The sequence below is a fragment of the Siphateles boraxobius genome, unplaced genomic scaffold, assembly GCF_051911475.1.
Source record: "Siphateles boraxobius isolate OS27281-9 unplaced genomic scaffold, OSU_SipBor_1 68, whole genome shotgun sequence".
NCBI classification, from domain to species: Eukaryota; Metazoa; Chordata; class Actinopteri; order Cypriniformes; family Leuciscidae; genus Siphateles; species Siphateles boraxobius.
Window position 1 is genome coordinate 4,044,859 of NW_027509195.1, and position 11,744 is coordinate 4,056,602.

General features: G+C 40.3%; 1 protein-coding gene across 3 annotated transcripts in view; it reads left to right on the forward strand.

Annotated features, from left to right (window-relative positions):
- The window catches only part of mtcl2 (microtubule crosslinking factor 2), a 49,049-nt gene that overhangs the window by 33,585 nt on the left and 3,720 nt on the right, over window positions 1-11,744 (forward strand). For 2 of the 3 annotated variants that reach the window (XR_013196987.1, XM_077214249.1), the window contains exons 8-13: window positions 36-266; window positions 1,039-1,185; window positions 2,368-2,535; window positions 7,591-7,851; window positions 10,026-10,096; window positions 10,184-11,633. Coding sequence is in view for 2 of the 3 variants with exons in the window: in XM_077214249.1 (XP_077070364.1) it covers window positions 36-266; window positions 1,039-1,185; window positions 2,368-2,535; window positions 7,591-7,851; window positions 10,026-10,096; window positions 10,184-11,633 (2,328 nt within the window). In the remaining variant the exon portion in view is untranslated. Of the gene's footprint in view, window positions 1-35; window positions 267-1,038; window positions 1,186-2,364; window positions 2,536-7,590; window positions 7,852-10,025; window positions 10,097-10,183; window positions 11,634-11,744 lie in introns of all 3 variants that reach the window. The other variant, XM_077214248.1, reaches the window with a different exon arrangement.

Genomic DNA, 11,744 nt, shown 5'->3' on the forward strand with positions numbered 1-11,744 from the left:
GTCCAGACATCACTTATTTTAATGTCTCTCTCTAGCTTCAAGAAGAGCATCAGAAGGCCCTCCTCCTCAGAGACTTCCAGCTACAGAGCCTGAGCCTCCAGACGCGCCTGCAGCAGAAGCTGTGGAGTCAGGAGAGAAACCTGCTGGTGCAGGAGTCACAGCAGCTCAAAGAGAGCCTGCTCCTCATCAGCCTTAAGCTGCGCTGGCTCCTCAAACAGTGGAGGCTCGGCAAGAAACTAGACACTGAGAGCAAGGATATCCTAGAGGTGAGAGCTGAGGGGGAATTCACCAAGAATGAATTGTGCCAAAATCAGGTTTATTTACACACACTGTTTGCATAGTTTTAGCAGTTGATTCACAGAAGGAATTTCATGGAAATAGGGAAATGATGTGAACATGCTTACAAAGTCTGAACGCCACACGGCACAATTCATACAAATTTGGAACAGGGTTAAACTGGATTGTGGTTGGTTAGTGTATAAGGTGCAGGTTTGCACTCAAAGTGGTTTTATGGTCTTTTAGCTACACTACTGTTCAAAAGTTTGGGGTCAATATGTTTTTTGTGGAAATAAATAAGTACTTTTATTCAGCAAGGATGCGTTTAATTGAACAAGTAAAGACATTAATAATGTTACAAAAGAAATAGATGATTTCTATTAATCAAAAAATCTTGAAACAAGTTATCCATACAAATATTACGCAGCACAACTGTTTTCAACATTGATAATAAACAGAAATGTTTCTTGAGTATCAAATCAGCATATTAGAATGATTTCTGAAATATCATGTGGAGTAATGATGCTGAAAATTCAGCTTTAACATCACAGGAATAAATTACATCTTAAAATATCTTAAAATAAAAACAATTATTTCAAATTGTAAAAATATTTCACAATATTACTGTTTTACTGCATTGTAATCAAATGCAGCCTTGGTAAGCATAATAAAAACATTTAAGAAATCTTACTGACCACAACATTTCGAATAATAGTGTACTTTGTAAATATTATTGAAGTAAATGCTGATATGTTTTTCCAGGTAAACAGTGTCAAAGATCTCCGTATCCTGCTTGAGGAAGATGGGCTGTCCTCCCACTATGGAGACAACAAGATGTCTGCTGCCGAGGAGCAACAACTCAACCCTACACCCAAAGAGCACAGCCTGGCAGAGAAAAGCTGCCCACAGGTGGGTGAAAACAGAGATCGGCTGAACACCTTACTTCTGCAACTTTAGATTTGATGTCCTTTAGGGCTGGGTATTGTAACAAAATTTTCGATACCGATACCTTGACTTTGATACCGGTTCCTGAACGATACTTTTTTCGATACCAATTTTATGAAACCAGTTTTAACAATATCACATTTCCTAAAAAAAACTTTTATTTTTGCAGTTTGTTGACTTTTTTACTCTCATATTTTGAATCTGTAAAAAAAGCATATTTTGAATCTGTAAAAAAAGCACCAATGCTAAAGTTTTCTATGTTTTCCTAATCATTTAACAACATGTATTCTTTACTTCAATGAGCTCATTGTTTCTGCCTTAACTTAATGCATTGTTTAACATTGAAATTGAATGAAAATTAATTGAAATGCATTACACACAGTCACCTCTGATAACAGATCACTCTAAATTGTAATTTAGACACATGCATTTTCTGTAAAGCTGCTTTGAAACGATATGTAATGTGAAAAATGCTATACAAATAAATGTGAATTGAATATAATATAGGCTACTTGGGTGCAGGATATATGCCTTGCGCTCAGCACACATAACTTGCCGCAAAGCACTGGCAAAAGTAGCCTAATGATTATGGATGTGTCGGGAAACGATAGCAAGGAGATATTTTAATTGTTTATTACAGTTCCTGTAGTCGAAGACGGATAAACTTTCTACTCTCAAGTGTATTCTGTGCGCTTATTAGATTTACGGTGTTGCCAGTCTTGGCAGCAATTATCTTGTCGAAAATATTGCATTGCGTGCTTCTGGCATCGGGTCTCGTACATAGGTACACTTTTGATCATTTCCACATATTTTCTATCAATCTGGGTTGGGACGCTTACACACACACACACTACAGCCTCACGTGCGACGAGCCATGTCTCTGGGCAGCCGCGTAAACTAGTGATTTTCCGCCACAGCCAATCATGCTGCATGTTTATTCTTTCACTGACTTTGAGGAGATTAACCACTTAGGTACCGAAATTTGGTACCGAAAAACGAGACATGTTTCGATACTATGTAGTATCGAGGCAATTCGGTCGGTACCTAAAAAGTACCGAACTCGGTACCCAGCGCTAATGTCCTTATAATCCAGTCTTCAAGGCTATGTAAATGTAATTAATTTCCATCTCCTGTTTTCCCCAGCAGCCTAGCGGATTTGGCAGTACCTTATCAGACCTGAAGGTGGCGTTACAGGATCTGAGCGCTGAGCTGCGCGAGGAGCGTCAGAGTTCACAGGAGTTAACACAGCAGTTTGCCCGTGCCAAAGCATCATGGGAAGTGGAACGGATGGAACTCAAGAGCATTATCACTCAGGTGAGCAGCTGTGTCCGCTCATTACGGTCCTGATAGATGGGGGACACATTCGTCAGTCAGACAATTGAAACAAAAACTAGGCAAATGTTGGACCTCTTGCCTCACTTGACTGAATTTATATACATATTTTCCATAATTCAAGAGCCAAGATTTTACATAGTCCTCATTTAACATAGGAAATGCCTAAAAATACAGTTTGTTCCCTGCCTTATGGCTTGGAATTTAAAGGGGAACTTCGCAACTATTTCAACTTAATAAAACCGTTTAGAAATCATTTGGATGGTTTAATAACCTGTTTCGGTGAGAATGGTCACTTTCCCCGCTCCCCCCCAGCGTTCCCAGGCAGAAAACCAACCTTGCAACATGGGGACTAACGTCCCGGTAAGTTGGAAATAGGAAGTCTCGTAAGAAGTGAGAACGAGAGAGAAACACAAACTGCTTTATGGCAATTCGACATAAACACATGCGCCCGCCTTAATGTATTTGATGTATTACCCACCTTGGTAGACATAGCTCCACACGATAAAGTTGGCCGACTCCGATAATATCAAATGCACATGAGCAGCGGTAGAAAGGGGGAGGAGGGTGCCGCAAGTGAGTTTTTTTTACGACATTGTTGTGAAATATATGCCTCACAGCTGTAGGGGGAACTCGTTGACAAAACATGCGACAACAAAAGTGAAAATCAGCGAAAAATAGCTATAGTTGCCGAGTTCCCCTTTAAAGATCATTTTGTAATCAATGCTTCTAGTAAGTGTTAAATCAATATATTCCTGTAGCCAAAAGTAAATGGCATGTGTAGATCAATCTGTGTCGGCAGGATAGTGGACAGTTGTTGAAAATGTATCTCAGCTGGAGTTTTCCCTTAAGGATTTAAAACTTGAGTGGGAAAATTCTGTTAAATATATTGTGGCTTGTAACACAATAAAATCTAAAAGAGTCCATAGAGGTGAATCATTTTATAGGTAATTTGCACTGCATGTGTAAAGTAATTACTTTAGCATTGATCTTAGTGGGTAATTTTACACCTGCACTCAGGGCCATAGTCATTGATTTAACATACACAGATTACAGTAATTCCTCTTGGGAGATTCATTCTGAACACTGAAGCCAGATACATTTCCCGCGATCAGTTTGCTGTCATACAGACTGAAGGATGCTGGATGTGACCTGTCATTTTTTTTAATTGATCTGTTGAAGACAGACAGACAGACAGACACCAGTAGTCTGGGAAGAGAGCTGTTTGCAGTTTGTCATCAGCAATGTGGCATTTCAATTTTCGGGTTTGGCCGAAACTGTTTTGGAGGGCCTAAACCACTGACTGAAATGATGATGTTTAATTAGCGCTTCTCTGATAGCACGTTTTGACTGTGGTAATGTCTGACTGTGACAATTTACATGACTGTGCCACGCAACGTTACATTTACCCCAGGAAAGCCATTCAATGTCCGAGAAGATGTTTTATGATTGGAAAACACTTGCTTGCTGCTGTTTTAGTGTATTCATTATACGTTCTGCCTTAAAGTTGATGGAGTGGAATCTTTCAATGTTAAAATACCGATAACAATGCAAATATTTAAAGAGCAGGTGCACATAATACAGTGGGACATGCATTTTAGACTACTCAAAAAAATAGACATCAGAAAATGCAATAGAAGATATGAGGAGTGTTTGGATATTCATTATGTTTGGTGCTGCGAATGGAGCAGAAATTGTACTGCAGCTTTAAGTCAGGTGTGTGTACTATGTAGATGTCTTAAACAGTGCATAGAGATCCGGGGCATGCAATCAGTTGTGTTTAGATTAGCTATAATACGCACTCTCCTCCCTTCATTGTTGTAAAGGTTACAGCAGAAAAAAAGAAGTACACACACACACACACACACACACACACACACACACACACACACACACACACACACACACACACACACACACACACACACACACACACACACACACACACACACACACACCATTAGGCCCTGTCCACACGGAGACGGGTTTAGCTGTATACATACAAATTTTTTATCGGATCGGCGTTTCGTCCAGACGGATCCGGCGTTTTGGGAGACTGAAACTGCTATTTTTTGAAGCCGGGTCCCAGGGTGGATAAATCTGAAAACGACACCCTTGTGTTTTCGTGTGTACGGCCAATCCGTATATTTTGTGAATTGAAACGATGATGTCATCACCCCACGTGTCGACTAGTCAGACACGCTAAATCAGTAACAACAACTGCGACTACTTGCTTGAGTTCATGGTTCAGAAGCTACTGAGCCTCTTTTATTTCTTTATTTATTATTTAGGCCTACTTTAATGTATTTTTATTGTATTTCTTTATTTTACTTTATTTATTTATATTTCTTTCTTATACTATGATGCTTGTATTTTGTCTGATTAAGACATTTCGTATTTTGTAGGGATGGGCATTTCAAGCAAAAATAATATTCGACGATCGCTGGGAATTATTTTATTATTATTCGGAAAACGCACCTCATGCTCACCGGTAACACGGCGTTCGCTCCGACATTAAATTTCTCTGTACTGTTGGCCTACATGTTGTAGCCATTAAAGAAAAGTTAGTCTCATATTTATGTTTAAATATTATGTTATTTCTTTCCATTTCATATATGTTGATTATATGAAAAGTGAACAGCGTGAGTAGCCTAATCATAAGATCATTTTGACCACTTCATTAAGTTTAGTTTTGTATAAAGCCTTTCTTTAAAGTGAATTTCGTTTTGTATAAATTGTATCTTAATTTTAATCAATGTTTCATCAACTAATTTCCTGGATTTAATAAATAAAAAGCAAATATAGCAGACAATAGCCTATAATCAGGACATGGAGGCCCCAACACGATATAACTTGAATCGCACGTGAACTGGAGCTTGTCTCATAAATGAACAGAAACTCAGAAATATATCTAAGCTTGAAATGTCTACTTTTAAACAAAACAATTCAAAACGAAAAGAAACAGACAACTCTAATAATCCGTATGAAGTGCGCATTTCTCTCTATAGGCACCATCACAATACTGCGAAGGTGGCGAGTCAGCATCGTCACAGAAAACACTAGTTTATTAATAAACAATTAAAATGTCTCCTTGCTATATTTGACACATTCATAATGATTAGGCTATTTGCCGGTTCTTTGTGGCAAGCTTTATGCTTTAGCTAACTAATCGAATATCGTGACTCATCCCTATTTTGTACCAGGCCATTTATGGTTTTTTATATTGTTCAAAAAAGCTCTTGGTAAAAAAGAAAATAAGCTACTGTGCCTAATATTACATACTGAATATTATTGTATACAGCGCGAAAGGTTAATGCGCAAGTCTTCTTCTCTGTTTTTAGTGTATCTGTGTCAGAAATACAGCGCCTCATACTGGTCTGGCATGTATACTTCATCGGTTTGAGTCGGTTTCAGTGGATTCGTGTGTACACAGATATTTCTTGAGACGGCGCCGTGTTTACAGAATTTTTTTTTAGAACGAGGAAAAAAATATCGGATAGGGAAAGCTCTGGCTTCGTGTGGATGTGGCCATAGATTGCACCTAAAGCAATAGCCCTATGCTCTCCAGAGAACCTAATGACACTAGGCCGCCCCTTTCACAATTACCGCTCTGATAGGTCGATATTGCTCCTTTTCTCCCTGCCACTCCTCTTTTTTATCTGACTGCACTTCTTTTGTTTTTCTAAGACTATGGTTTAGAGAATAAGCCAAGCGATAAAGGGAGGAATGGAAGAGGTGGGACTTGACACTCTAGTATTAGCTGTGACCTCTGTGGTACTAATAACAACTTGTCACATAAAATTATTTATCGCTGTATTAACAAGAAAGGTTATTGATACCATTAATGTAAGTATAATGCTTATGAAGTCTTCTGTTGATGCGGCATATCGTCACTTCAGGGCTGCCAACACACGCAATTGACACAATTCTCACGCTCTCACGCCACATCCCCGATTTCTCACGCTGAACTGTCAACCCGGTCAGTCAAATGCCTGAAAGATGAGTTTATCTATACAGTATATCTACCTGTTGAGCCACTCGTGATCGACTAGTTATACCGCAAATTAGTAAAAATATCCCGTAATCTATCTAGAGCGAGCGTGCATGCGAGACAGATATTGTGCTTCAAACCGCGCGCGCCCGGCAGTGAGCGTGAGACTGTGACACCAACCCTCCCCACCCCCCCACCCCCCCTTTGGAGAAGGCTCACGCCAAGCTAAACTCAAAAGTTGGCAGCTCTGTCACTTATTAATTTATACACATCAATAGTCTGATAGAAACAAAAGAATTTCTGAATAATTTTTCATTTTCATAATCATTTGGGTTTATGGGAAGGTATCTGGTACAAATACCTTTCGTCCTCTTTAATAAACCACATCAACCCATTAACCTCTTATTGCCATCAAAAGCAACACTCATTAGGCATTATTACCCTGAGAATCTAGTCACTGATTGTCTGATGAGTTTCCAGCAGGCTGCGTTTTAATAATCTGACTAGCATACGCTCATGCAGTTTATAAGTTCTAAAGATTTGCGGCTCCAACTGAGAGAGCAGAAGGAATTCAAAATATGATAAATGGGTGCCGGCTTCATAATTACTATTGTTGGAAACATAATACAAAAATAAAACCAAATATCATAACAATCTAATTGGATGAGGCACATTTGAAGCTGTTGTAAAACTGCCAATGCAATATATAGGGTTGATACAACTCATGTTGTTAACTGTAAATAACCTGCAGTTAATAAAATATATTACCTGGAAAAATAATTGTCTATTTTAATTATTCTTAATAATAAATGTAATTATTGCTTTATTCAATTAAGCATAGATAATTGCACTTTGATTTGAATATTTAATGGTATTGGGCAAATAATATCTATAAAATATCATGCTGTCTGAATGGTGCTGCTGTCAGCATCAGCAAATGCTTGGGTGTGTAATATTGGGCTGTTTCTATGGTTACTCTTCTGGTTCTGAAACATCAAGTATTTTTTATCTCAGTCTCTCAATTTGTACTTTATCTTTGTCATCAGCTGGAGGGTAAGATGGGGAAGGCATCTGTGGCTGGGAGTGAGAAGGATTCTCCAGACCTCAAGGGGGCGCTAAAGAAGGAGCGAGAGGAGCATCAACACTTATTGGCGGATTCTTACGCTGCCGTTATGGACCTTACCAAACAACTGCAGATTAGTGAGAAGAACTGGAGCCGAGAGAGGCTAGAGCTTTTGGAGCACTTCAATCAGGAAAGAAGCCAATGGGAACAACATATACGGGATTCCCAGAGCAAAGGCGCACAGGTCAGATGTCATGTGAAAGGATTTGTTTACTGAAAAATGAGTTGAATAAGAGTCTTCGGTAACGCTTCCTTTTACAGTCCTGTTCCCCATGTACATACTATGTACTTATTATAGTAATTACAATAACTGGGTAATAACTAGGTACTAACCCTGAACCTACCCCTAAACCTAACCTTAACCCATGTACTTACCTTATATTACCGAGTACTTTCTTAGGTAAGTACACTGTAAGTACACGTAAGTTAACGCACTGTAAAATTAAGCATTATTACCCAGTACTTTCTTAGGTAAGTACATTGTAAGTACACGTAATTTAACGTACTGTAAAAGGAAGCATTTCCGAGTCTTCTGTACATTTTTGAAAATTCTTCAATTAAACAAAAGGGGAAATTCTGAAAGCATCAGATTTTTCAGAATTTATGCTTTGTGCTCCAAAGAAGAAACTTATTTGGGTTTTGAGGGTGAGGAAATTATTACAGAATTTTTATTTTTGGGTGAATAATAACTTTTATGGTCAAGCTTCAAGTGAATTAAAGGCCTGGGAAGCTTTGTTTTGTATTACCAAAGCTTGTTCCCCTGCTTTCATGTTTTTCTGAGTCCTTTTAATCTGTTTTATATAGGTCTGTGAGATTGTCAATGTGACATATTTTGCACATTGTTCATTCCCACACTTCCTTCACTGACTCAGGGCTCCCCTCACATAATGGGAGGATATGACAATATCTCTAAACTTTTCCACAGAGCGCCAGCATGCTCACTCCCTGTGTGTTGCATCACTTGCAGCTGGAATTGCTGGTTTTGCATTTCAGAATCAGAAAGAGCTTTATTGTCAAATATGTTTGCGCACACAAGGAATTTGTTTTGGTGACAGAAGCAGTTTCAAGCAGTTTATGTGTGTGTATGTATGTATGTATGTATGTATATATATATATATATATATTTATATATATATATATATATATATATATATATATATATATATATATATATATATATATATATATATATATATATATAAAGAAAATAGACAAATTTGGTACTGTTATGAGAGAATGAAGAAAATCCATGTGGCTGTGCACAGCTTGTGCTGTCAAATTGGAAAGAAGCCTGAAACAGTTTGGTCAGGGTGTCTGTACTAACCAGACTGTAAGTAAGGCTGGAAAAAGAGATGAGACTATAGTCCCCCCTTCTTTCACTCTCTGCCTCTTTGTGGCAATCAAGCTCTGTGCTCTAATTTCTTTGTTTCATATAAGATCTTGAATGAGAAAAGTCTAATAACATGCCTCATTGAGAGAAATTGGGTCATTTAAGGCAGGAACACACCAAGCCGACGGTCGGCCGTCGGGCAGTTTTTGTGCGTCGGCGGACTAAGTTTTCTCAGTGTGTTCCGCACCGTCAGCTGAAATTGGTCCTCGTCGGCTTTGTAACAGCCGATTCGACATGTTGAATCAGCGTCGGGCCGCCGGTGAGAGAGAGAACTCTGATTGGCTGTTCAGCTTAGTGAACGAGTCAGTGCACGAGAATAATAGAAAAACTAGAGCAAAGAAGTCAAAACAGTACAGATAGAAGGCGTTATGTTACGTCATCTTACATGAGTGTTCCTTGGCAAATATTTAAATATTAACATGAGTGGAGTGGAATAAAGAAAGTGTTTAACAGGATTGATGTTCAAAACGGTAAGCACGCACTGCTTTGTTTATGGTTTGTGTAACGTTATCTGCAGCCGTCTGTTTCTCTTTTTGAATGTGGAATATAGATGAATATATCTGCAGAAATAGACAGTTGTCTCATTCACACGCAGGCACAGAAGGCGCATTCTAGCTAACAGTCGGCAGTAGTTCTCTTGTTGTGTTCAAGTACAGCTTTTTACCCTGACGCGAGGCGACAACACAGTCGGCTTTCACCAGCGCTAGTTCGTCGGCATCGGCTTGGTGTGTTCAGGCCTTAAATAGACTTGATGAACCACACCACTATCATTACCCCTACAGAGGAAACAAGCTGTTTTGAATGACCTCATTTCCTAAAGAGAATATCGACTGACTCAGTAATACCACATGAATGAATGGGAGTACTGTGGGGGTGGGGGTGGGGTGGGGGTGGATGGGGGGGGGGGGGGGGTGACCATGGCATGCTATGCTGTAAAACTTAACTAAAATAGATCATTTATTTTTCAGTCTCTTCATGATAAGATGTCTGAGAAGGAAACCTTAGCAGATGTAGCCACAAGCAGTTCAGCACTGCAAAGGTAAAATGACTTCCATAAGGTCTAAATTGCATCCCCATTTCAATCAGATGTGATTTTTTTATGATAATCTCCATTCTCTCGTCACAGGACCAAATCAGTTTCAGCCCTCTCTGAATTTAAGAGTCTTCTGGACACCAGTCTCTTCCTTCCTGGTCACATGGTCAGTGGAGTAAAAGAGTGCAATGTTGCACAGCACCAATCTACTGGTCCGGCCTCCATTCTGGCTTGCACTGACTTAAGTGATCTCAACAAAAAGAATTGGAAGTACCTGACCAGCGATTCAGCAATACTGGAAAAGCATGACCAGTTTAAGACATGGGACTGCCCAAGCACCAACTCGAACAGCAGCTTCCCAGGACTGGAGCTGAGCAAGGAGTGCATCCAGAGAAGCTACACCGCTCCAGATAAGACTGGCTTTCGTATCTATTACAGCCCTCCAACAGTGCGGAGAATGGAGAGGAGGCCAGTCAAAGAAAACGTCCACCAGGATCCCCAGCAAGGACTATCATCTAGGGATGCAGCCATGATAGATCTATCAGGTCCGACTGCTGTGTCTGTACCCTTATCCACCACTTCCTCATCCGCTTATGAGCAGTGGTTGAGCTCACTTTCACAGCAGCATAGAGACCTGCTTGAAGGACGGACAGGGGGTTCTGCACCTTTCCATGGACTGGAGATTTCAGGCAACCTTAGCGATGACATGAAGGAGATGACAAACTGTGTGCGACAGGCCATTCGTTCCAGTTCCCTGGAGAGGAAGTGCAGCAAAGATTCTGGGAGCCAGACAGTTGGTGTTTCAAGTACAGGAACACAGACAGCACAGTTTGTCAGCATTGGCCTACAAACTGATGCCATTTCAACTACTAGAGGCCTTCAAGGGAAAACATGGTCTCCTCGTCCATCCACCTCACTTGCATCTGCACGCTCCCGACAGATCTCTTCATCTCTGGATAAAGTGCACAGTCGAGTAGATAGACCCTGTTGCTCACCAAAATATGGCTCACCTAAGCTCACCCGCAGGGTTTCCACCTCCTCCTCCAAACTCGAGACCTCCTCAACATCCTCAAGGGATCGCAGTGTCTGGAATCTGCATAACCGTAGTGGATCTCAGGTCGGTTCTGCCTGGGCACGTTCCACCACCACACGTGACAGCCCAGTGCTTAGCGGCCTAAATGATGGCTTGACCAGTCTGTTCAGTGTGGTGGAACACTCCGGAAGTGTTGAATCATTATGGAAAGCAGATCAGTGCCCAGGGAGACAAGCCGCTGGAAAACCCTCCTGTCCTAGCATAGGTATAGGACTGGGAGAAGCGGGATCTCAGAAGTATGGCATGGTCCAGGAGTTTCTTTCCAATGTTTGTGGCAGGACTGCGCCAGTGGGCACGATGGACGAACCGAAGCCTGAATACCTACCTGGAGCCTTGATCAGCACAGACAATATCACAAAGATCGTCAACAAGAGGTTTATGAAAACACAAAGAGACGAGTTGGTAGCCACTGGAAAGGATGTAATGAGCACAAGCTCTAGTACCTTGGAGGTGAGTTTAATCATGAACTACTAATTGTGTTAGACAAACTCCCTCTTCCTCCAAAGCATAAACCCTGAATCAAGTAAATATCTTAACTTTTGAGTACTTTTTTTGTTGTTG